Below are 25,998 nucleotides of genomic sequence, written 5' to 3'. Positions count from 1 at the left end.
TATGGAGGCCCCCAGAGTCCACAGCCTTTAGGTTCTCGGTGGGGGCAGCAGGCAGGGAAGGGTCGACCTGGCTCTGCCAGAGGTTAACGCACGGTCTGGGCGGACCCAGGAAAGTTCACCTAATTTTGCTAAAAAGCTGCAATCCTGTGCGCGGCGGTAAACAGGGTTGGAAGCGAAATCGGAACTGCAAAATCCAGGCCCTCGCACAAGAGCACCCCCCTTTCCTTCCCTGCCGGATCCCCTCCTCCGATCCGGGATGAGGGCAGGGCTCGCCGCCGCCCCCCCGCCCCCCCGCCCCCCGCAATCGGTTGGTCACTCGAGGTTCAGACTGCGGGACCCCGCCCATATGGCCTCCGGCCCCGCCCCTGTCCCCGCCCACCCGGATCGGCCCGCCCCCGGCGGGGAGCCAGCCGTCTCCGCCCTCGCCCCCGAGCTGCGAGGCTGCAGGACTGGTGCAGCAGTCGCCGCCTCGGCCACCGCGCAGCTACCGGTCCACCTCCGCCGCCGCTTAGCCGCGCTCGGAGCCCGGCCGAGGAGGCTGCCACCGCCGCCAGGAGCCCGCAGCCCGCGCCCCAAGCCCGCCGCCGCCGCCCTCCGAGGGCGCCCCAGGCCGCGCCATGGTGAAGGTGACGTTCAACTCGGCTCTGGCCCAGAAGGAGGCCAAGAAGGACGAGTCCAAGAGCGGCGAGGAGGCGCTCATCATCCCTCCGGACGCCGTTGCCGTGGACTGCAAGGTCCGAGGGCCGGGGCTCGGGGAAGTGGGCCCGCTGGGGCCCCGGGAGAGCTGCGCGGGGCTAGGGCGGCTGTGCGCCCCGGGACAGCGCGGGGCGCGCGCGGGACGGGGGTCCCTGAGAGGGCCGAGTACTCCCTTTTCTCGGGCTGCTCCCGGTTCTTGTCCGGCGCAGCTTCTTTGTAAGAAAGTGCGTGTGCAGAAAGCGGTGCCCGGCGCGGAATCGGGGGCTTGGGGGCCTCCGGGGGAGGAGGAGTGGAGAACCCGGCCGAGTGCACGGTGCTTGGTGCAGTCGAGGAATGTGCGTGGAGCCGTGCCGGGGTTCGTTCCACCTGGAGATCGGCGGCGACATGCAAAACGATAAAACAACAACAAGAGTTTGGCACGTCCTCCCAGTATAAATAATGTCCCTAAGATGGCTGACATCATTACAAGCCTAAACCGCAGTTGCTTCCTTACTTTCGTTTCCAGGCTGAACTGCACTGGGACTAAGTCCGGCTCCTGTAAGCCTCTTAATTTTAAAAGCGTTTTTTTTTTTTTTTTTAACCTTCTCTTTTTCCACGGCCCTTTGGTAGCGGCAGGTGAACTTCGCCGTGGGGTCTGGAGAGGGAGGGAGCGGGCGAGGGGAGAAGGCAAGGTGATGGTCTGCTCAGAATAGATTCTGGCTGTTCATTTTATAACTGAAATATTCCCGGTAAAGGTTACTGATTACTATCTGGATGTTAGTGTAAAACCGACAGTTCACTTTTAAATTATATCAGCAACTTTACGAGAACCCCTTAAGCTAAGTGAAACTAAACAAACTTGTCCTACGTCTCTTTCAAAATTGTCCTTCATCCCTTTTAAAATTGTCCTCGGTCCCTGCAACAAATTTTCTTTATTTTACAAAATCCCCCTTTTAGCCCTAAGCAGAAATCCAGAGAGGAACTATTATCGTGCTACAGTAATAGTCGTTTAGGATGTGATTGTCTCAGAAGTTGAATAAACAGGAAAGGTTCACAACCTTTCTACCAGATCTTCTTCAGGCTGCAAAAAGTTAATTCTATAGAAATTAGTTGTAGAATTATTTATGTTCGTAACTTTTAATTTTTTTGTTAGCATTTTTCAAGACCTGCTGTAAGTAGGGTAAACTTAGTTTTAACTTAAAAAAAACAACAGTAACTTGTGCAGGTATAAGGACTGCTATTTAATAATATATTACTACTACTGGGAAACGCAGTGTGAAAAATGGTTGAAAATACAGTGTTAATCTGCACGTGCCTGTACTGGATTTTTGAAAATGTTCTAGTTAAAAACACAAATGTCAGGAGTTGATTTTTTTAAATGACTGTCTTGCCTTGAAATAGGAAGTGGACAGATTGCCTAAAAGGATTAAGCGTTTTGGCATTGGTATTGTTTGCCTGAATCCATTGCAGACAGTCTAGGTTTTAGAGAAAATGTTTGGAATCCACAGAGGATAATTGCAGCAGCAAATTGTTATCTGAGCTCTGTATTTGTCTAACATTCATTGTACCTAAATTAGATTGATAGTCAAGTACCCCATCATAACAGACTGAAATACATATATAGAGATTAGGTAGATTTTAATCCTGTTACATATATTTTTAAAAATCCTATGAACAAATATAATTCCTCTCACTAAAAAAGAGAGGAAGAAAGGATCCGATGATGTCACTTCAGATAGCTTTTCCCTGTTCCTGTTGTGAAAGAGATTTGAAACGCTGGACAAAAATCAGAATAATTTGCTGGGTAGCTGTAAATCTGATTTTGGACATTTATTGTCATTTCTGAAACGGTGACTGTGTTTTCAGGTTCTCAGAATTTCTCAATTTCACCATATTCAAATATTGTGGTCATAGCAGCAGTTAAAAAAGTAACCATTCCTAGCTGTTTTCTCAGATCCCCATATCCAAAGAAAAATACTGGAACTAAGCTGTGAGGGCCTGTCTTCCTTTATAACCACACAGCAATCATGGATGAACTGGCAGATACAAAATGACTAATGCTTTTTCGAGCTGTGAACTCAAAGACCTCTTAAGTGAGTAACAGAATATTGCTGTACATTAGAAGGAGAATCATTATAACCCGTCAGTCACTTAACAGTAAATGCAAACCTTACTTAGTAACAGGCATTTGCAGACGGTCTCTTACAGCTGGGACAGTGATTACATAATGTTCTCTGACTCCTTCGGGTGACTGTGCCGTGACCACTGAGTTTGACTCTCCGAATTCTGCACAGAATCAGCCTTCCTGTGTTTGCCTGGGGCATTTCCTTGCCTGGTTGGTCAAGAGGATCCGGTTTAGCTAGTTATGAGCAAGAACTCCTGAACAAGAATTTTGAGTATCTTTAACTCTCCCAGACCACAGTGTCCTGAAGACCATTGTTTCTCCAGATATCCCCTTAAGGATCACCTAGTATCACCTGGGATTCTGATTTTAAAATGCAGATTCTTCAGACCTTCTGCAGTAAAGAATTCTGATCGCTCCAGTCAGCTGGCTTATGTAACTCACATTCCAGTACTTTTACACTGCTCCTGTCTTTTGCCATTTCTTTAGCTCTTTTCTCTGGAAGCTGTTGCATTGTCCTATCTTTTAGATTTGTCTTTTCAGTAGCTATTAATCCCAGCAGCCACGTCTGTGGATTATATTGTCTCAACTAGCTTGCTGTTTATTATTCTTTCTCTACATTTCCCCCTAGGTTTTATGTAATAGAGGTGAATTTGAAATTATGAATGTTTTATGTGAGAGGCAGCTATTCATTCATGAACTTTTGTGTTTTTACGTTGAACTTTGAAACATTGTTTGTTATATACGTGTAAATATCAAAGAAAATACTTACTGTCCTGAGTCAGAAGTCCCAGTTTTGTCAGTACACAACTGCTTGATCTTGGGTTTAAGCTTTTTATTTTTTTGAAGAGTTCTTTATGTGTAAGATGACAGGGTAGGACCAGATGGTCTGTGGAGGACTCTTCCAGTTTTAAAATTCTATGAAAATGGCAAGAATTACATAATTATATTTGGCAGGAGTCAGATTGTTTTAACTGTTCCCCTCTCACCCTAACTAGACTGTTCCTTTTTTCCTCCCCTTGTTCAGCTTGTTACATGTCTTCCTCTTATTAAGTAGCTGTGGGTCACGGAGAAAAGAGATGGCTAGAGGTATTATGTAATAAGCTAAATTTTGGTTTTGGGTTACCTCACTGTAGAAGAGTAGCTGTCAATAACTCCTGTTGTCATGCCTGATTATGAAATGCCTTTTCCCGTTTCAGGCCTCGAAGAAGCTCAAGTTTTCTTCCTAGGTATCCCTGTAAATTGTTTTGCTGATAAATAATGTTGCCTCTTCTCTGCAGTACATTGTAGTTGTAGACATCCTTAAAAGGAAAAGTGAAATGCTTGTGGAGGGGAAAGAAAGGGCAGGATGGAAGCCTAAGTGAAGGGCTACTAACCCAGTAAGTTCTGAGTCAGCCATCACAAAACAGCTATCTCCCTCCTAATTCTTTTCACTTTCTGGCATTTCTCTCTGCATAAAACAGGACTGGTCATTTAGCTTTTTGGTGATGTTGGTGTTCATTTTATTTTTTGTTTGGGGTAGGGGGCTAGAGGGGAAGAGGAACATAAAGTCTGACGCCATATACTGAAATGTTTTGGTCTTTAGAGAAGGGATGGGGAGCTTGGTTCCCTTTAACAAAAGAGCATATCATTACCCTGTTGTATAGTTTAGTGTCAGTAATACATTGACCAGCAAAAAGTTTACAGTTGCTGCATTTTAGTTCTTCATGAGGGTATTGATATCTGAAGTGAGGATTTTAGTGCTGGGAGATGAATTAATTGCCCCTGTGCATACCAAGTGACCTTGGCAGGATCTTTCTGTGTCCACATGCCTCATGGGTGGCTGCCGCTCCAGAGGGTGGAAAAGTTGTTCATTGTGCAGCAGAAAACTGCCCCCAAGACCCTGCTTGGGGTCTTCCCAGTGTCACCTTAAACATAATCTTCTTTGGACTAGATAGAACCGAATATATTATCCTTGGCAAAATCATAGACCTGTAAGACATTTTGGAATTCAGCTCAGCCATATTAGAGATTTAGGTGCATAAAAGTATTACTTTAACCAGAAATATCTTTCGGAACACATGGTACAGGCCTATTTAAATTGACTTAGAATTTAACTTTAAAAATTTTCAGTATGTATTGCTAGAGCTTGATGTAAAGTGGGACATTTTATTTATTTGTTCTTTCATACCCTAACTTAAATACCTGGAATGTCTGTTTAAAAGGCATTTTTTTCTCCCTCGAAAGGAAAATGCTTTCTGAATTCATGGCATAACTATAACTTCAGGAACTCTTTTATCACAGTGTCAGCAGAGGAAGAACCAGAAAAAAATTTGTCTTTTCAAACTGACATCAGTGAATCCATCCTCTTAAACTTTTTGGTAAACTTGTCACTTTTTATTAGAGCTTCAGCTAAAGGAGTTAAGGACTTTGCCATCAAAGGACTTTTTCAGGCCATAGCTGCTGCCTGTTAAAAATAAAGGATTTGACAGTGCTGAATTTCTGAATGTGGTGGTTTTTGTCAAAATGCTGTAGAAAGCAATAACACTGGAGTTATGTTTTCAAGAAGCTTATGTGTAAAGAGTTATTTCCTGTCTTTCCTATTTACTTTGCATGGCTTAACAATGAAAATTTTACAGGCTGGACAACTGAAAGTTGAAAATTAGAAATTTTGTAACAGATGTGACCCTAAGAATATCAATAAAAATCATTCAATTGTGATTTTCCCTTTTAATCAATGTTTATGATATATACACTTAATAGCTTTAAATAATCCTATTTTATGTTACCAACAATTGAGCAAAATTGTTTGTAAACAGTTGAAGTTTTTTTGAACTCTTGATCAAAGGGAAAAAAAGAACTTAATAACTTAATGAAGTATTTCTATAATTCTGTCATTTGGGGGAAAATCAAGTAAAATGAACATAGACTTATGCAGAAAAATTCTTTTAAAATGACAAAATTACTCTTGTTTTTATGATAGAGGGATATTCTAATTTTTCATTCAATATTTATCAATATTTATTGATAACTGATAATATTAACATTGATTAGTTTCTAGCAGTAATTATATGAGCTAGAGCTAAGATATATTTGTCAGAAGATAAATTAATGTTGGAATTAAATTTGCACAGTTTATGAATCCTAAACATTTTCAAATTAAAAATGTAGGGAGTTTATTTGGGAAATGGATACTAAGTGCGTGTGAGGTATTTAGTACCTTAAGATTCTGAAATACTTGCATAAACCTTTTTTGGCATAGTTGAATTTCATATTTTAAAAAAGGTTTAACGAGGTTTTGTACGTTTGAATGTTTTTAACTTTTAATGCCAAAATTAATCTTGGATTGTTTTCTCTGCTTTAAATATGATTATGATGTTTAAAATTTTGTAATATAAAAACCTAAAAGGTAAGTTGCATTATTAAGTCACTTACTGCAACATCCAGAAGAAGAATCATCTTTATGCTGGGAAAAATGACTTTTAAAGGTCAGTCCATCTAGGTCTGCAGTTTTTTGGGGGCTGGGGGTGGGAGGACACTGTGGTTTTTGTGGGATCTCACTTTCCCGACCAGGATTTGAACCCTAGCCAACTAGAGAAAGCCTGCAATCCTCACCACTAGGCCACTCGGGAACCTAGGTCTGCATTTCTTAAAATTGTTTTTTTTTTCAGCCATCCTCTCTAGTATTTCATTTCTGCTGTATATACCATGGCAGTTTTTTCATTTTTCATTTTCTAGCTTTCTCTTCAATTTATTTTACTTTGCTTTCATTTTAATGCTAGGAAGAGTTTCCCAATTCCATCAGTTTTAGCTCGAGCAAAAACTAGGCATGTTAAGCAGAGATGGCAAATTCAATACTCTTGGGCCCAAGTAGATGTTTTAGTGAAGCCAAGCTTTTTTCTTTTTTCTTTTTTTTTTTTTGCATATTAAGCAACTTAGAATATTCTTCATTTTCATTTAAAAAGTGAAAGATCCAATGTTGCTTGATCCTCCAGGTTTTAAAGGTAAGCTGGAATGGGTTTCATTTAAAACTTGATTTTTAAATATTAACCACTAATTCATACAAGAATTTCATGCAGAAACACAGACGACTGACACAGGCCACCGATTTACAGTCTCCTTTACAGTGGAGGGCAGGACTGGCAGATTATGGCCTACCGCCTGTTTTTGTATAACCCACGAGCTAAGAATGATTTTTTAAAAAAATATATTTTTAGATGTTTGGGGAGAAATAATTTCTCCAATTTGCCCCCGTTCCCTCACAATCGAAAAAGGAGTATCATTTGGAAAGCCACACCGTCTACTTACTGAGAACTCAGACTATGCAGTTTATACATTAAGGGTTTAGATTCTGTCTCTGCCATCTACTGTGATACTTTGGGGGAAGTTACTACAACTCTCTGTGTCTTTCTCCATCAGCTAACTGGGGAATAAGATAATTTGTAAAAAGTGTATCACAATACCTGGAACAGCGTATGACTCAGTAGATGCTATTATTACTACTACAGATTTTTTTTTTTTTTTTTTTAAATGATTCAAACTTTTATTTGGCACCACTGCAAGATTTCTGGAAGTGGACTTCAGGGTGGGTGTGCCTGAGTGCTCAGTCATGCCCAACTCTTTGCGACCACAGGTACTGCAGCCCGCCAGGCTCCTCTGTCTGTGGGGTTTTCCAGGCAAGGGTCCTGGAGTGGGTTGCCCTTTCCTCCTTCCTCCAGGGGGTCGAACCCGAGGCTCCTGTGTCTCCTGCATTGCAGGCGGACTCTTCACCCTCTCAGCCATAGGGGAAGCCAGGTAGAAGTAGAAACTTAATGAAGCAGGGCAGTTACTCATTTTATACTGTTTTTTATAGACTAATACCTCAAACTCAACACTGTCTTCAGATAGTGTTAGAGCCTGCTGGCAAAGGTTAATATTATTACCTAGATCTGATAATTTGGGCAAGTCCCACAACCTCCCAAGCCCCAGTTCCCTCACTGGTAAAATAATGTAATGGTACCGACCTTAAATAGTGTTCTTGTGGTAGAATTAACAGTCCCTGGTACATAGAAACTCATTAAATGGTAGCACTTTTCCCCAAAAAGTCCCATTTTTAGCCCCCTCATCATTCTTTTGTTGAAATGTTACTTCTTATGCTACTATTATTGCTCATCCCTACTTTACGTGTCAGTTAAATTGCAGGATTGTTGATAAGTAACACCCTGCTCCCCTGAGATACTCTGCCAAAGAGTCATTCCTGCAACATAAAAATCGTTAGCATTCAGTAGCTATGTCCATTTTTTATAGAAGTATTTCTTATTACAGAATAGAATGTTGATATAATTTTACAAATTTGGGGTTTAACCAAAGTAATACTTAGGGCAGGACAGTTATTTGCATTTTAAAACTATCTCTGAAGAACGCACATTTTGGGGGGAACCCACTTTGTGCATTAATGGTTCTCAAACATTTTGGTTTCAGGAACCCTTTGTACTCTTAAAAATTGTTGAGGGTCCCAAAGAGCTTTTGATTTATGTTGGTTATATTTATTGATATTTACTGTATTCAAAATTAAAACAATATTTATTGATTTAAAATAATACAAAACCTATAACGTTAGCAAAAATAACATTTATAAATAAAAATTTCCATATAACCGACAGACTTTCAGAACAGTAAGAGCAACGTCGTTTTTCATTTTTACCCTTTACTGAGAGGCTTAATAGAAGACAGCTGAATTCTCCAGTTAGCTTCTATGCTGTGTCACGCATTCAGCTTCTGGGAAGCTCCACTGTACACTGTCCAGAGAATGAGAATGGGGGTGGGGGAGGCTTATTTTTATTACAAAATTAGTTTTGACATTGTGGACCCCCGTGACATTGTGGACCGCGCCCCCCCCCAACATTGTGGTGTCTGTCCCTAGAACACATTTGGAGAACTTCTAAATACTTGCTATTTCATGGTTTTTGTTTTCATTTGTATTTTTCGCAATTTTAGATAGTACTTACTGGCTTCCTAAAATGGGAAGTGACTATTTAGCCTTTTCTATTTGTTTATATAGTATATACATTGTCTCTTCTCCTGGTATAGTTATAGTAATGTCTGGTTAAATTGCTGGTCCATGCTTTTATTGTAATTGACATGGAACTTACATCGGAGTAATGTAGTGTAACTTTTTCTACTTCCTTTCTTGTGCAAAGCCATTATTTTCCCTGAATTTGATAATTGGCTTCTTGAGTCAAGAGAGAGGGTTACTTAATTTTCTGTGTATTGCTAGTTCATCCTCAGTGTCTCTGACAAACTTTCAGATAACAAACTTTCATATCTACAAACTTAGCAGATAATTTACCGAGTTTTCTATTTTTCTTGGTGATATTTCACTTGTCATTCAGTCTTTCCACTCAGATGGTCCTACTCTAGGTATGTGGCTGTGCAGATATCCTGAGAGTAATTATTATCCTCGAATTCTTCTGCCTTTGCCTCCATCCTCCGTTGGATCTTCAGTTTTATAAATCCAAGAAACAGCATTTGAGGTGGAATTTTTTTTTTAACCTGTCTGAGAATCTTTACTCTGTCTTCACATTTCATTGATAATTTATCTGGGCATAAAATTCTAGGTTAGCTGTAATTCTCTTTCAGCATTTTAATGGTGTTGCTCCATCTTCTATGATGCCGTTCTGATTCCTGGTTCTTTGAATATGACCACTTTTGTTTTACTTTTCCTTCAGAAGCTTGAGGTTTTTTCCCGTATGCTTTCAGCTTTTAAAATTTCTATTGACATACTTTATCTTCTGTCATTTCCATTTCTAGCTTATGGTTTATTTGTTTATCCCCTTACTGTCACTCTTTTGAGCTTTCAGGAGGAAGTAAAGATAACTGTTTAACTGGAAATCAATAACAGGACTTTCAACTCAGCTGTCTTCATAGCTTTAAGACTTACTAGATCGTTTTATTTAAAATTGAAAATGGAATTTTAATGATAATAGATAATAATAGGAATAGTAGATAATAATAGGAAACCATGTTCATTTTTATTAGCATCAGTTTAACGTCTGACAGGATAACCTATAGAGAGGCATCTGCTTGTCTCCTTTTTTAATATTCCAGAATTGTCTTTTCATGAGTAATTTTAGACAGCTCCCTCACTGCCAACTTCATGATTTTTGCTTTGTGGCTTTATTTCCCTAACTTTACTAGCTTCATTTTTGTAATAACATCTTGCCTTGTTCATCTTTGAAATGTTTATATTCTAGTGAGCCTGAGATATTTTCCTTCATTGTTCTTCATTCATGTGCATATGATTTAAATACTTTTTGTTACTATCCTTTGTTAATTTGATGAATAATAGAAAAAAATTCTATTAACTTTGTCAACACATTAATAACAATACAACTGTTGTAACAGTTAACACAGTGCTTCCTATGAGTGTGAGTCAATTTGAGTAAACCTGTTATGATAGGGAAAAGCTGTAGAAACTCAGGTCATTTCTGGTTGGATATTTATCTGTAAAATGACGTATTGGACTAAATGACCTCTCACTGCTCTTGCATAGAGGATCTTTGCTTTCTAAGAAGTATACTGATCACATATTCAGGGGCCGCTGTTGCATGACCAGACCTTATACTAAGAAGTTAAAATTTACTGAACGCCCAACCTTCAAAAAACCCCTAGTGTAGAGAGACTGACCAACTCTGTAAACCAAATTAACCACAACCTGCTTAAATATCTGTATCTGTTTTCACAAGGAAACAACCCTCCTGGATCCAAGAGTGAGGCGAATAGTAGGATAAGGGAGCGGAATCAAATGACCACTGAATGTTTACTGCTCATGTATTTGGTGCTAGGCATAGGTTCAAAGCACGTTTTACCATGTATTCACTATATAGGTACAAATATCTGTGATCTCAGGACTGGAATTATTTTTTTCTAATAGTCTTTTTGTATAACTTCCAAATTTCTGAACTTGGATGGAAGATACAGCTTTCCGCCTTCGAATTATTTTATGCTTTTAAAAGACTATACGTGGAATTTTCTTGTCAAAAATGCTGCATTTTAAATGGAATGACTCATATTTGAATACAAATGTATAATTATCTTATTGAATGACATTAAAATCGAAGATTTATACAAAAATGAGTCCAGAACAGGTTTGTTCCCTCCTACCTCTAATCTTGACATGTAATTCTATGATGAATTATAGAGTAGAGCATTCCTATCCTACTTGAAAATTTTTGGAAGATGGTTGATACTCTCATTAAGAACAGTATGAACTCGTGATTCAGCCAGTAGCAGAAGACATCTGTCTTGACCAAGTTGTCTATCCCTAGTAAAGACTGTTACTAACAATAAATGTCATTTGTATATAATAGTGTTGTTTACAAACATCTGTCAGTCAGTGCTAGTCTAAGTTTTTCTTTTGACTACCCACTACCTTTATATCTCACTAATACGAATTTGAAAACCTGATGAAATATTACACTTTTCTTCAGTGTAAATGGAATAAACAGTATATAGAAATGGTCATCTTTTAAAATAAGCAGAAAAAAGAAAAGAAGATTTTAAGGTATTCCTATATTAATATTCTGCTAGGTACCAGATACTCTGCTTGCTCCTAATCATGTAAAAAGTGATTAAGTGACAGCCCAGCACTAAAAGCATTTACAGACTGATCTTTTTCTTTTTTATAGCTCTGGCCTATTTTTTTGTTTAACCTCGGCCTGTGCTAATTTTACATAATGGCAATAATTTTGGTTCAGATTTTTGTATTTCTCACAGTAGTTAAATTGTTATGCAGTGGATTTAAATTGTTAATTTTTTAATTCCTATTTCGCTGGTTGTGTCATAGGATTTGTTAACAAATAAAGGACGTTAAAGAGAACTTGGTTTTGTAGACATTACAATTTTAGATTAGTTTGTTTTGAAAAATCTCGCCTTATTCAAGTGTAAAATAATGCAATAACCTTATTATGCATATAATGCCAATCACTTGGAAAACTGCTCCCTTTTTGCATCTTATACACAAGATTTCTCGTGGACTTTCTCACATGGTTGAGATAGTAGCAGTCTTACTTGAAAAATCAAATGAGAAGATAAAATTCAGTTTTACGTGTTTAAATGAGCAAGAGAAACTGCAAACAGATGTTTGGTGGCTTTATAGATTTTTTAGCTTCTTAGCCATAGATTTTTGTGTTTTACATATAGCAGAATATAGTTGGTAACCAGTTAATGCTGTTAATGGTGAACAGGTTGCTGGATCGTGTCTTTTTGATGCTTCCATGATGGGAAAGAAAGCTAATGTAGAAGCCAGGTGACTTTAGAACAAGTACGGTGGTAAATGAATGACCCCGCTATTCTATATGATAGTAATCAGATGGAGCAATTGCCTGTGTTACTTCAGTGGTTTGAAGAGTCTAGTTAGGAAATTATTTTGGAAATATTTAAAAATAGATCTTCAGTGATGACCAAGGTTTTCATTTTTAATTCTTATTGGAATAGGAAGTCATTTTCTTTTCCTCTCTAGTAATGTCTTTTTCAGTTGGCTTTTTCAGTACTTTGCTGTTCAGTTGCTCAGTCGTGTCCGACTCTTTGCGACCCCATGGACTGCAGCATGCCAAGCTTCTCTGTCCATCACCAACTCCTGGAGCTTGCTCAGACTCATGTCCGTCGAGTCAGTGATGCCATCCAACCATCTCATCCTCTGCCATCCCCTTCTCCTGCTGCCTTCAATCTTTCATTTATGAGGTCCTAGGAAAAAATCCTCTCCTTGCTCCTCGTAAGCTGGGAAAGAGGAATTCAGATTTGTTGGAGTATTAGTTACATCCTGAAAATTTCAGCCCCTGGAACTTTATACAGTTCTGTTGATTTTGACCAATATATGCAGCTGTGTGATCACATCACTTTGTAGTTTGTTCCGTTTTTCTGTCTCTCTTATTTACCTTTTCCAGAACCTCATACCAGAGGTATTATACCGGAAGCGGCTGTCCTTCATTCTCATCGTTCCTGCCCTGAGAACTGGGCGTCCTCTCGAGCATCTTTGATGCAACAGTTCTTGGACCACAGCTTTCTCTGAGCTTACCCAATACCCGGCTCCTCCCTGTCACCATTTTTGCTTATGCCATTCATGCTTGGATGTATTTTTTGCAAAAGAATACCTGTTCTGCCATTTAACGGATTAAGATGCTTTATTCACCATATTAATCTAGTCTCTAAAACCCAGAACTCTAAATCCTTTTATGTGGAGAAGTGGTTTAAAATTAGATACTCAGAAGGAATCATACATAACCTAGTCATAGGTATGGAAGTGAAGATTGAAGTTCAAAACTAAGTGACTTTGTAGAAAAGAACTTAGTATGTTTGGTCTTCACTAGGAAGAAAAGTGATGAGGGAGGAATTGAGAAGACTAGAACATAGATGAGAAGTTTATTTATGAAAATTTGAATTATTCGATTTTTTAAAATGTTGGCAGCTAATTCTGTATTTTGTAAAACAGTCGCAGGCTAAACAGCACACCCATGGGCAGCCAGCCTGTGCAGCCCCATGTTTATCAGTATTACTGAATGTGTTTTAAAAAGCACATATTTTGAAATAAACTAAATCTACTTCTGATGCTACTCTGAGTTGAATAAATTGTATTTTTTCCCCCTGAATTTCAGTATTTATATTAAAGTGTTTTTACACCATCGTGTTCTTTTTCTTTTTTGTAATACGATTTTTAACTCTCAGAGACAGTTTCTTCTTTGGTAATTCTGGTTCTTACAGCATTGTTGTTGCACTTGCTCTAATAATGCAGAGTAATATTTCTGGGAGCTTTGAAGAAATGTCTCCTCATTCATTCTGCAAAGAAGGCTCATGAAGTGAGTTGTTAGTGTGGAACAGAATAAAAATTATATGAAAACCCTTGCATCTTGTCTGAGTTCAGTTTATAGTTGAAGCACATTTACTAAAGCCTCTTAGGGAACTCATTGAGGTGACCTAATTCTTAACTAATTGAAGTACCAGCACTGAATTTATCCTTCATTTTGCTTAAGATATAACTGGTTAAATAATTTTACTTTATAATACGGTGATAAGATTCATTTGAACCAGAGATTAGTAGTGTCAGAGTGATAATGCATTTGAAGCAGTTTCTTTCTTTTCCACAGTAGGAGGGTGATAAGGGTGATTATGGGCCAGAGTGTGCTTTGGCATCTTCATTTATAAACTGGGATGAAAACTTGAGATTTTAGGAAGATTAATGAGAAGATAATTGTATAGCACCTGTGGGAGTTCTTTTACCTTATCAGCATAATTTAAGGTGCACCAGTTTTATTGCAGTGCCAGGGGAGGAAATGTCTGTTACTTGTTTAAATTAGGCCAAGTGAAGTTATAGATGTCAGTGAAGATGTTCTTGTTCATGAGTGGTTTTCCTTTTTCTTACTGTGGTGGTTAATTATGAAATAATCCAAACATACCAAAAAAAAAAAAAAAAGTTTAGAGTACCATTTTTTTTTTAAATTTTTTTAAGTGTTAAATATGTGCTGTCAATTTTTAATTCAACTTGACTTTTTTTGGTTCAGAATTCTAAGATTAATCACAAAGTCAGCAGTGCTAGTTGGTTTCATTTAGACTTTAATTGTATGAACCTATACTTTATTATTTACTTGATGGACATTTAAGTTATTTCCAATTACTTTCTTAATGACCATTCTGCACTTATCATTATTGAGCCTCTTTCTGTGTACAAAAGTGTTTATCTAGGGTTATAGTGCTAGGACTGGAAACACTGGCTTGTAGGATATATACATACCTTTAATTGTATTAGATCCTGCCAGATTGTCATTCAAAACATTGGTACCAGCTCCTGTCTTTAACTGTGCGAAAGTTCTCTCTTCCCTTTGTTCCACCCTCCAGCACTGGTGTTGTTAGGCTTCCTTTTATTGCCAACTGTATAGGAACTCGGTTGATATTTTTTTCTCTCACTCCCCATATTGAAATAAACTTTACAGGCAGTAGGTCTTCTTGGTGATCTAGTGGTTGGGGGTCTGCCTGCCAGTGCGCTGGACACGGATTCAATCCCTGGTCTGGGAAGATTCCTCATGCCAATGGGCAACTAAGGCTGTGCACCCCAACTGCTAAGCCTGTGCACCCTAGAGCCCACGCTCTGCAACAGGAGACGCCACTGCAGCGAGAAGCCTGTGCCCCCAAACTAGAGAAAGCCCACGCACTGCAGCGAAGACCCAGCGCAGCCAAAAAGAAAAAGAAAAAACTTGGCAGCAAAATACACCTGTTTTATGTATATAATTTGATAGAAATTATGGTCCTTGTATAAAGTCATATATCCACCACCACTCATGATATGAAACATTTCCATCACCCTAAAAGATTTCCCCATGGCTCTTCTATCTTCCTTTCACCCTGACAGCCACTAAGCTGCTGTCATTGTAGTTTTTCCTTTTCATAGCTAGTCGTTTGTGTTGGAATTTTCTCACTCTAATGTGTTTGAGATTCAGTGTGATTAAACCACACTTTATTTATCCATGCATCAGTTAGTGGATAGTTATGTTGTTTCTGCTTTGGGGCTATTATGAACAGTGATGCTATGACTATTTATGTATAAATCTTTGACCTATTGATTTTTAATTACTGATCTTCAGCAATTTTGCTGAACTCTAATTAGTTTGAATAATGTGGCTTTCTCAGATTTTCTGCATAGACAGTTATATCACTTAACATAATGACAGCTTTGTATTCTTTTTCCTAATCTTCTTTTCAGTTCACGTTCTGTCATTTTTGAACTACGTTGGATCTCTAGTACAGTGTTCGAACAAAAACAAAGAATCCGTTCTAGCGAGCATCCTCATACTCCTGACTTGAAAGGTTATGATTTAACTCTGAAGCTTAACTGTTACATATGAGGTTTGGGACAGATTTTTGATCATTAACCTTTTTCATGTTAATGAATTTCAACTGTTCTAGTTTGAAAAGAGATTTTATTATGAATGGGAGTGAGAGTTTATCAAATGTATTTTCTACGTATTTTGAGATGGTCATGGGGCTTTTCTTTAATCTTATATGGGGCTTTTTTTCCTTCTGAGCTTACTCTTTCAAGTTTTAAAATTTAGTTATTTAAAATACATTTTTAAATCACTTAGGTTAAAAACTTTTCTATCTTGAATATACTTTCATCCCTTCTCCATGACTAAGACTGTAATAAAGGAACATCATTTAATTGTCATGCATACTGTTAATTTTAACTGTAAATTGCTTAAGGTCTCAGCCATATCTTAATCACATTTGAATTTCCCACAGGATGTAGCACAGTACGTTGCAAATAACAGGCCCTTAATGCTGAGCTGAGCTAAGTACTTAGGGCTACTATTCTTCCCTAAAGAGCCACAGTCTCTTGTGGGTTAATGAATTCTTACGTTGCCCCCACCTTTCATTACCATGCTGGCTGTTAATGTAACTTTGGGGGTCATTAAAAAATAACCAAGTTTTAAAGCTTTAAAATTTTATCCACTCGTCAATTATTTATTGAGTGCCAACTAAATGCCAAGGTTGGCTTGGTGCTACCATACTAACCTTTAGGAATTTAGAGAAAACAAGAGATTAGTTAGACTTTGAAGACCTGGTACCTCTTTTATGAAATAAATGATTGTATAAGTTAGATTCTTTTGGGAAATTTAAATTTTTATTGCTGTAGTCCTGAAATGTGATTTTTGAATGAACAAGAGATAGCATGTGACATAAAGTACCTTTGTGACCTGCCCCAGTAACTTGTGCATTCTCATCTCTGCATCCGTTGCCACCACGTTGGGCACTCTAGCCATACCCCAGGTGACTGTGGAGAAAGTAAGGCGTTCTGGTTATTCATTCTTTGCCCTACATATGATGCCCGTTAACTCCACCTTCTGCGCAGTTAATGAGTATTTGTCCTTCATTCCACTCCAGTATTTTCTCCCCTGGGAAGGCTTTCCCAAATCAGTCCTCCTGTGTTCTCTACCTTCTCCTATTAGAGCTTGTAACAGATTTATGTTCTTTTTTATAGACTGATTTTCCAGGCTGACCTGAATGCTCCCTTTCTTGGCCGTGGCTGTATACCCATAGCACTTGGCCCATAGTAGGCATTTATAATTTAGTCTTGAAAATATTGCTTGTTGACCTGTTAAAAATGACAGAGCAAAAGGCCTGGAAACTTGTCATCAAATTAACAGTTGGGACTGTGTATTCCTTTACGAGAGTCTGCCCATGCTCTCGGGCTGCTCCTTGAAGTGCTGCTGCTGAAGAGGGCCTGCCAAAACAGGGGGCTGTTACACACACATCTGACGGTCTCAGCAGCTGATATCAAATGTGTAGAATTCACTGTTTCCATCTGTCATTTTCGTCTCCCCACCCTGCCTCCACCCTAAAATTAATTATCCTTGGAACTGTTTCCTGTCTTCTTGGATATTTGTGTCAGACAAGGACTCAAGCAAAACACTGTATGTCCTTTGGTATTGGGGTTTCATAATACCTGATGACTCCATGGAATTCTGTTCACAGACGGGATGTCTTACCTGACCCGATAAATTCCTTAGGTTTATTCTCTGGTACACACTACTTCCTTGCAATGCACTTGTCTTCCTGTAAGTTTACATACAGTCTGTTGACAGGTACACCTACCACAGCAAAGTGTGATGATCTCACAGCATCTGAGTCAATCCCTAGACTGAGAGACATGTTTTCTACAGTGTTTAAACTTCAACCAACCCAGGTACTTTAAAATTGTCCTTGGTTGGCTGGGACATCTGGGCTTGGGCTTTTCCTAAGTGATATCAAGTTAAGATTCCTCATCTAAGAATTGAAAACGTAACTTTAGCTTTCATTCTTTCCTATCTGAACTCTTGCTTCAACTATATCCAGTGTTTTTTTTTTTTTTTTTATTGTGGTGTTTTGTTTTGTTTTGGCTGTGCCACGTGACTTGCAGGATCCCTGTTCCCCGACCAGGGATTGATCCTGGGCCAAGGCATTGAAAGTTCGGAGTCCCAGTCACTGGACCACCAGAGAATTCCCTCCAGCATCGTCCATACAGTTTTCATTCCTAACTTATAAGTTATATCCTATTTATCTATGTAACTGTGGGGTCAAGTCTCCTTTGTCCTCTAACTCATCCATAGTGAGTTTTCCAAGTAAAGGTCAGAGTTGCGTACAGTACTTAAGAGGCTGCACACACATACTACTTACTGCTGCTGCTGCTGCTAAGTCGCTTCAGTCGTGTCCGACTCTGTGCGACCCCATAGACGGCAGCCCACCAGGCTCCACTGTCCCTGGGATCCTCCAGGCAAGAAGACTGGAGTGGGTTGCCATTTCCTTCTCCATTGCATGAAAGAGAAAAGTGAAAGTGAAGTCGCTCAGTTGTGTCTGACTCTTAGCGACCCCATGGACTGCAGCCCACCAGGCTCCTCTGTCCCTGGGATTCTCCAGGCAAGAAGACTGGAGTGGGTTGCCATTTCCTTCTCCAGTGCGTGAAAGTGAAGTCGCTTAGTTGTGTCTGACTCTTAGCGACCCCATGGACTGCAGCCTGTCAGGCTCCTCTGTCCATGGGATTTTCCAGGCAAGAGTACTGGAGTGGGGTGCCACTGCCTTCTATGATACTACTTACTAGATCATCTTTTATTATGTTGGTTTCAAGTCCATTGGAGTCTCTTTTGCTGTCTGTACTGTTTTTTGAGCCACTGGTTATATAACACCAGCAGCTAATCTCATTTGTTTGTTAGCTCTTTGCACATAAACCTGGGTACAGATAAGTTAGCTGTAACTTTGAAGTGGCAGGGTGGAAGGACTGATTTAGAAGGGCAAGTGTGTCTAAGGACTGTACATATCCTGATCCTTGGTGATGTTTCAGGGCTAAATTACCTCCTTGAATAGGTCGGAATCAGAATTCTAACAATTGCATACTCGTTGTATGTCTCGTAATCATTAAGTTTTTCTTACTGAATCTTTCCTCAATTTTCTACTGCTTCTATCTTTAAAGTGAAAAACTTTGTTAAACTGGGATCCTTTAGGGTAGAGCAATGCATTAATGGAATTATTTCTAGTATGTTTGTCCTACTTCTTTGAGATTCTCATTATTTAAAGAATCTGTTTAATATTATTTGGTCTGTCCCAGTTTTCCTGTTAATTTTTCTTGTGTTTGGTTAGGAATGGCTTTGTACCTAGCGTGAAATATTAACTACCTGCAGCAGACTGACATATAATTTTATGAATAATCTCACATACCCTGATGTTGTTATACACGAGACGTGTGTGCGTGCTCAGTTACGTCTGACTTTGTGACCCCATGGACTATAGCCTGCCAGGCTCCTCTGTCCATGAAATTTTCCAGGCAAGAATACTGGAGTGGGTTGCTATTTCCTTCTCCAGGGGATCTTCTCGACCCAAGGATTAACCTGAATCTCCTGCATTGGCAGGCAGATTCTTTACCACTGAGCCATAGGCGAAGCCCGATACACAAGGCTCAGCACCATAATTTTGCATGACAAAGTTGTAGCCTTTTATAAATTTTTGAATATTAGAAGATATTTTAACCACAAAAGTTATGCACAGAAAATAGAAATTGTTGAGTATGTTATTGATTGCTTTGGAGGTATGGGTGGCAGGTGGGATGCTGAAAGTCAGAAGAAGTCAAGAACTCTCCCAAGGGCCTGGTGTCTCAGCTCAGGAGGCATCATGCTGGGGCCCGGTGCCACCACTGAATCATACCTAGGGAATTGTTGAGTAGAGACCTGACTTCTTTGGTTTTCTGTATTTTTGTTTACAAAGTGATCATACTTAAGGTTTCTTTCAGCTTGACATTTCCGTGGTTCTGACTGGAGATAAGATACTGACCATCAGTCTTCCACATTTCAGGACCCAGATGAAGTGGTTCCAGTTGGCCAAAGAAGAGCTTGGTGTTGGTGCATGTGCTTTGGACTGGCGTTTATGCTCGCAGGTGTCATTCTAGGGGGAGCGTACCTGTACAAATATTTTGCATTTCAGGTAAGTGGGGAAATGCTAAGGACACGTCTGCCTTTCCATCACCTGTACTAGAAAATTGGCCCAAACTTATTCTAAGCCTGTGCTTTCTGTCTGGAGCCTTTTTAGCCAGAGTGGTGGTTCTGTTTTCTGGTTATGTTCAAAAATTCCCTGAGTATAAGTTCGCTGAGCCTATTAGACAGTCATTAAAAGCAGAATAACATTGTTTTGAAATGCTGCTGACTGAAGGATATAGATGGCTGGATGATATTTCAAAATTGACGAACCCTCCATTTTCCTACCATGATTAATAGCTAAGTTATAGGATTTTTCAGTTGCCAATTGAATAAATATACCAGCCTCAGATGTCATGTTGATAAACTGTAATTTATTGGATCGACATTTTGGGCTTCCCCACAGTAGCTTTTTGCTTCCGGGCCCAGAGTACTCTTGTTGCATTTCTCTCTGCCTCTTTCTCAGCCACTGGTTTATCTTAAGAATTGGGACTCTGGCAATAATGCTGATGTAATTTAGGATGAAAGTTGTTTGTATTTATTATAGAATAGGAATCCCAGTGGATTGAGCCATAGTTTTTTTCTTCTGATTACAATTGTTGAGATTTATGATCTCTCTTTTGTGACTTATTTCTCTGCCAATAATCCAGTAGTTTTATTTCATTTAATATACCAGAATTTGGAGAAACTGTTGACAAATAGATTTTATTAAAATAATGAGACATTCTATAGAGGATGTATAAGTTTTGTGCTCATTTTCTGTATGTTTGAGATAATAGCATGGTGATAGACATTAGTGAAATACAAGTCATCTTTCTTAATGCAGTTTTTTATAAGAAATGTATTTTCAATATAAAAAGTCATTGCAGCTCCACTGTCTAGAGATATTTGTTGATCTATCTTTTTGTTATATGCTCATAATCTTTATTATATATGCCTACTTAAAATCTTTATAATGATTTGCTGTGATCTGATATTTTCCATTTAATTGTGATATATTTTAAGGAAAAATGAGAGCTACCTGTATGCCTGTAGAAATGACAGAAAAAGCATCCCTTTTTTGGCTAATAAGAGAAAAATCATGTAATCAGTGAATCACAGCAAAATTAAAAGTATATTCTTTAAGAAAAATATTCCTGGTTTATGAATATATTCCTTTTATAAAATTACAGTCTACAGGTAGAAAGAGGCATGTGTTTCTTCAGATTTACTTGTCACCAGATGGATAATTGCTTTTATAGTCTATTTTTAATCAAATGCAAAAAGCAAAGGAGAAATCAACTGCATTTTCCCTTCTGAAACTTTTTTTTTTTTTTTTACAATACTTCAACACCTGATCTTAAAGAATGTGTTAACTCTGTAATTAAACTGTCTGACTTGTCATCTAAAAGTAGGAGTTTGCAAGCAAAATGCTATTTAGATGAAGGTGGCAGCTTAAGTAATACTTACATTTAAAAACCTGTCTCCCACTGCATTGCTGAAATAGTGTTTAAACTCTCTGTAGCCAGATGACGTCTACTACTGTGGAATCAAGTACATCAAAGATGATGTCATCTTAAATGAGCCTTCTGCAGATGCCCCAGCCTCTCGCTACCAGACCATTGAAGAAAATATCAAGATCTTTGAGGAAGATGAGGTTGAGTTCATCAGCGTGCCTGTCCCAGAGTTTGCAGATAGTGACCCTGCCAATATTGTTCATGACTTTAACAAGGTGAGCCAGGTGCCCTGAACTGTAAAAAGAATGCAGGTCCCTTGATGGATGCTTTTGTAGTTTTAATTTTAATATTGGCTAATTTATTCTATTTACGGTTTACTGTTTGAAAAGAAAATTTTAAAAAAGGCCTTGGGTTTTTTCTGCCCTACAAGAAAAACTCCACCATTTGATGGGCCCTTTGTCTGAGGCCAACCCTCGGGGAATCTACTTTTTCTCCCCCTTTCCTTGTCTGTCTTAATGAACACCAGATGCTGTTCCTTCTCTGCTGTTAAATTGCTTTTAGAAATCTAAATATTTACATGTTTTGGTTTAACTCATTTTAATCCTCAGAACCATCCTGTTGAGTTAGTCTTTCTCATTCCTGGTTTCTCATTTGAACCACAAGAACAGAGTCATTTAATTGATTTATTTCAGTCAGTTTCATCCAGTTCTCTGGTGGATGGTAGTAACTAGCCAATACTTTCTAGATGCATCAGAGAGAAGTTAATTTTTATATACAATAGATGGATGCCTTGGAGGGCATGATGGTTTATAAGTGCCGGGACTAAGTCTCTTAAATCAGATGATAGGGTGTTGGAGTTAGTTTTAATAGTTTGTTATTATCTGATCAGTATGTAAATTCTGACTAGTAGCAGAATTTCCTCTCCGCTTACTACTTCCATTCCTATCCTACCAAATTCTTGATTTGTTGAAATGCCAGTGATTGACACATTCTAAAGCCACCCCATTTTAATGGTACAGAATTGTTCTTAAAAATCCAGTTGCTGCCTGTTGGTATATTTGTAATATTTATACATGAATCTAACAAAAATATCATCTTTTTCTTCCCAGAAACTTACCGCCTATTTGGATCTTAACCTGGATAAGTGCTATGTGATTCCTCTGAACACTTCCATTGTCATGCCACCCAAAAACCTATTGGAGCTGCTTATTAACATAAAGGTATAAAACTTTCAGATACTTCTTCTTATTGCTGCTGTTATAGGATCTTGGAATTCCTTATTGATAAATTAGCCCATCTTACTGACAGTATAGCTAATAAGCATCTTACATGACAAGTAACTGAGACTGGTGGTTTGGGATTTTTTTCCCTTGTCTCTTTTAATATTTTAGTTATTGAAATTAAAATGTGATTTCTTAAATTACATCATAGGGCCAGAGAATAAATAGTAGGCTTTAAAGAAATAAGGTCAGTGTTGCAGCTATTCAATTTTGATGCCATAGACAATATGTAAACAGATGGGCACAGCTATACTCCAATAAAACTTTTTAAAAGTTATTGTTTATTTATTTTTGGCTGCACTTGGGTCTTTGTTGCGGTGTGTGAGCTTTCTCTAGTTGTGGTGCCTGGGCTTCTCATTGTGGTGGTTTCTCTTGTTGTGGAGCATGGGCTCTAGGTGCATGGGGTTCAGTAGGTATGGCTCTTGGGCCTCGTTTTCCTGTGGCGTATGGAACCTTCCCAGAGCAGGGATCGAACTGTCCCCTGCATTGGCAGGCAGATTCTTAACCGCTGGCCCATCAGAGAAGTCCCCAGTTAAACTTTATAGAAACAGATGGTGGGTGATAGTTTGCCAGTCTCTGTTTTGCATTATACTCCCTAAAAATTTTGTTTGTTTTCCTTCTCTGTTCAATGTATGTTTTGAGATATCCATGTAATATAATTCTTTTCCAAATGTAGGCTGGGACCTACTTGCCTCAGTCATATCTGATTCATGAACACATGGTCATCACTGATCGCATTGAAAACATCGATCACCTGGGTTTCTACATTTATCGACTGTGCCATGACAAGGAAACTTACAAACTGCAACGCAGAGAAACCATCAAAGGTAATGCTTACGAATGTTAGAGTGTTGGCAGAAAAGTTTGTTTCACTCCATTGTGTTAAGTTAGATTTAGTTGTAAACTTGTCATTGTTACCAATACATGGGCCATGAGTAAGAAATAAGCCTGTATTGTACACTGTATACTATTTCTAGATTACTGAAGAATCATCTTAGTTCTAAATCTCCTCTTTTCAGATGTAGAGGATAGGTGAATGTGAAATTCATTTCCTAGATGTGCTGTCAGTTCCCTTCCATATGGTCCCCCCGTCTGCCTTTCCATCCTCCCACTTTGGTTCAGCCAGACTCTGCAAGGGTTCTGCTTACCCAAAGAGTCTCTAAAGCAGCTCTCAGGTGTGCACTCGGGTTCTAAGCAGAGCGTGCCTTTTGGATCACGTTGAAGATAACCACAGTCAGGTTAGTTAGAAAGGAACTGGACTGAAGAATTACAAGCACTGACACAACTAAGGTCACTTTGCCAAATCGCTTAACCTTTGTTTTCTCACGCGATGATGTTGTTTATCTCCTCATTTCTTTTCAAGATCATTCAAAAAATAAAACGAAAGTACAGGTGACAGAGCTTTAGAAAGTAAGGCATGCCATGCAGACACACTGTGATGTGATTTCTTTGAAATTGTGGCACCTGGTTAAATGGATTCCTGGCTTTTTGTTAGCACTTTTGATGATTCTGATCTACTGTTTGATGATACTTTGATGATGAGTTAACCTGAAACCTGAGGCTTGATGTCTTACATCGTGACATGAACTTCATGGTTCATTATTTTTTTAAAGCCGTAATTTTACGTATAATAAAATTCACCCTTTTTTAGTGTGTAGTTCTGAATTTCAACAGATCCCTACCACATCAAGATATAGAATGTTTCTGTTACCTGCAAGGTCACAAATTTATATGTATGGCATTGTTACTGTTATCAACCTCTGTGAAGATGCTTAGTTCAGAAAAGAGCGGAAATTATTTTCTGCCATGTTAAATCAAACTACAGAAGTTAATGGACTATAGCTAGAGTAAAATATTTGTATATGTCTGAATAATAGTTGTGAAGATTGACATGAATATTTATTACCAAAGAACCAGAAGTTTTAAAAACTTTTTCTTTCAAACAGGTATTCAGAAACGTGCAGCCAGCGCCTGTGTTACGATTCGGCATTTTGAGAATAAATTTGCCGTGGAAACTTTAATTTGCTCTTGAACAGTCAAGAAAAACATAATGGAGAGAAATTTAATACGACAGCATAACCCCACCCTTTGTATTTTGTGCAGTGATTATTTTTTAAAAAATCTTCTTTCATGTAAGTAGCACATAGGGCTTCACGATTTTTTCATCTCATCGACTCAATTAAAACCATTATCTTTAAAAATCTTTTTTTTCTTTCCAAGTGTGGTGTCTTTTATCTTGAATTAGTTATATAAAGTCATAGGTAATAGTACACTTCATCATAGAGCCTAGGTATTAGGAAGTGTTTAACTTTCATTAATCCATGTATCCAGATTTTTGTGTTTTAATGATGCATTCTCAAGACGAGAGGCTCTCTAATAACCACATATATGCCTACGTAAAAATGGACCACGGGGACTTACTTGTAGCTGTTGCCCTGCTACTAAGCTTGTTAGCGCATTTTAGCACACATTTTAATTTTCTCCTCTAATTAAAATGTGTAGTATTTTCAGTGTCATATTTAACTATTGAGAGTATGATTTCCACCTCGATGTTTTAATACTCTAGGCATCTGGTGTAATGCTATTTTAGAAACTGTTTGGAATTTAAGGAATAACTTGTCTTACTGATTTGTATAATCTCTGCCTGTGCAATGGAATATAAATATCACAAAGTTTGTTTGACTAAAGGACTGTGTGTTGTTTTTCCCATATAATAAAACCAAAGAGTAATTTGGTTCTTCACATCTTGAGGTAATCCATATTAAAGAAAAAACTATTTCTTAAAAATCCAGTTCTCTATATACTGTGGGTAAAGTCATAAGTTTTATAACCAAATTCTTCATGGATACTGTTCAAGTAACATCTAAGACTCGAGATGCTGCTTAAACATTTTGAAGGAATGTTTTTGTATTTAATGGAAGGGCTGTCATTAAACCTAAACTTTCCAGGGAGCATAACCTAAAGTGCTTTCCTGGGAATATCTCCTCACAAACGGAGCATTTTGATTATAGTGGTGATTCTTATATTTCTAAATTTGTTTCCTATCTGAAATAATTTAGAATCCACCTCTATTTAAAATATCTAAGACTAATTTTCTTGTAAATTCTTGAGACAAATTCCAATTCTGAATTTAAGAAGTCAGACTTTTTAAAGCTTCACAAACCCATAAAGGATTTAGTCTAGGAACCAGTACTAGGCTAACAAGGATATTATTTTGAGTCCAGGCTCTTGGTTTCCTTTCAGTAATACTGTAAAAGCTTTAGGCTGGCTAGACAGATACTTGGGGATTGAAATTTTTTTCAGAAGAGAATATATTCTGATGAAATGAGAATTGCTTTTCCCTGCCTCCAAGGCACTAACATTTCATGGTTTTTAGGGGCTATGAACACTTAGGAGCACATTATTAATTCATTGAGCAGATACTTCGCATCCTTTCTATATGCCCAGCACATGCCATTAAGTGTTGAAGTTACATCTGTGAAAAAGAAAGACAACTGTGCCTTAGTAGAGACTGTCAGTCTCATGAAAGGAACCGATTAATA

At 38.4% G+C, this 25,998-nt stretch overlaps 1 protein-coding gene across 1 annotated transcript; it reads left to right on the top strand.

Moving 5' to 3' along the window:
* Positions 409–25,198, top strand: ITM2B (integral membrane protein 2B). The gene is made up of 6 exons (XM_018056750.1): positions 409–734; positions 19,622–19,750; positions 21,245–21,451; positions 22,286–22,396; positions 23,133–23,283; positions 24,403–25,198. Exons 1-6 carry the CDS (start codon positions 618–620, stop codon positions 24,486–24,488), a joined length of 801 nt encoding a protein of 266 aa, XP_017912239.1. The 5' UTR covers positions 409–617; the 3' UTR covers positions 24,489–25,198.

Source organism: Capra hircus, chromosome 12 (genome assembly GCF_001704415.2).
Source record: "Capra hircus breed San Clemente chromosome 12, ASM170441v1, whole genome shotgun sequence".
NCBI classification, from domain to species: Eukaryota; Metazoa; Chordata; class Mammalia; order Artiodactyla; family Bovidae; genus Capra; species Capra hircus.
The sequence above is the reverse complement of the archived record's forward strand: the minus strand, read 5'-3'. Positions and strand labels throughout refer to the sequence as shown.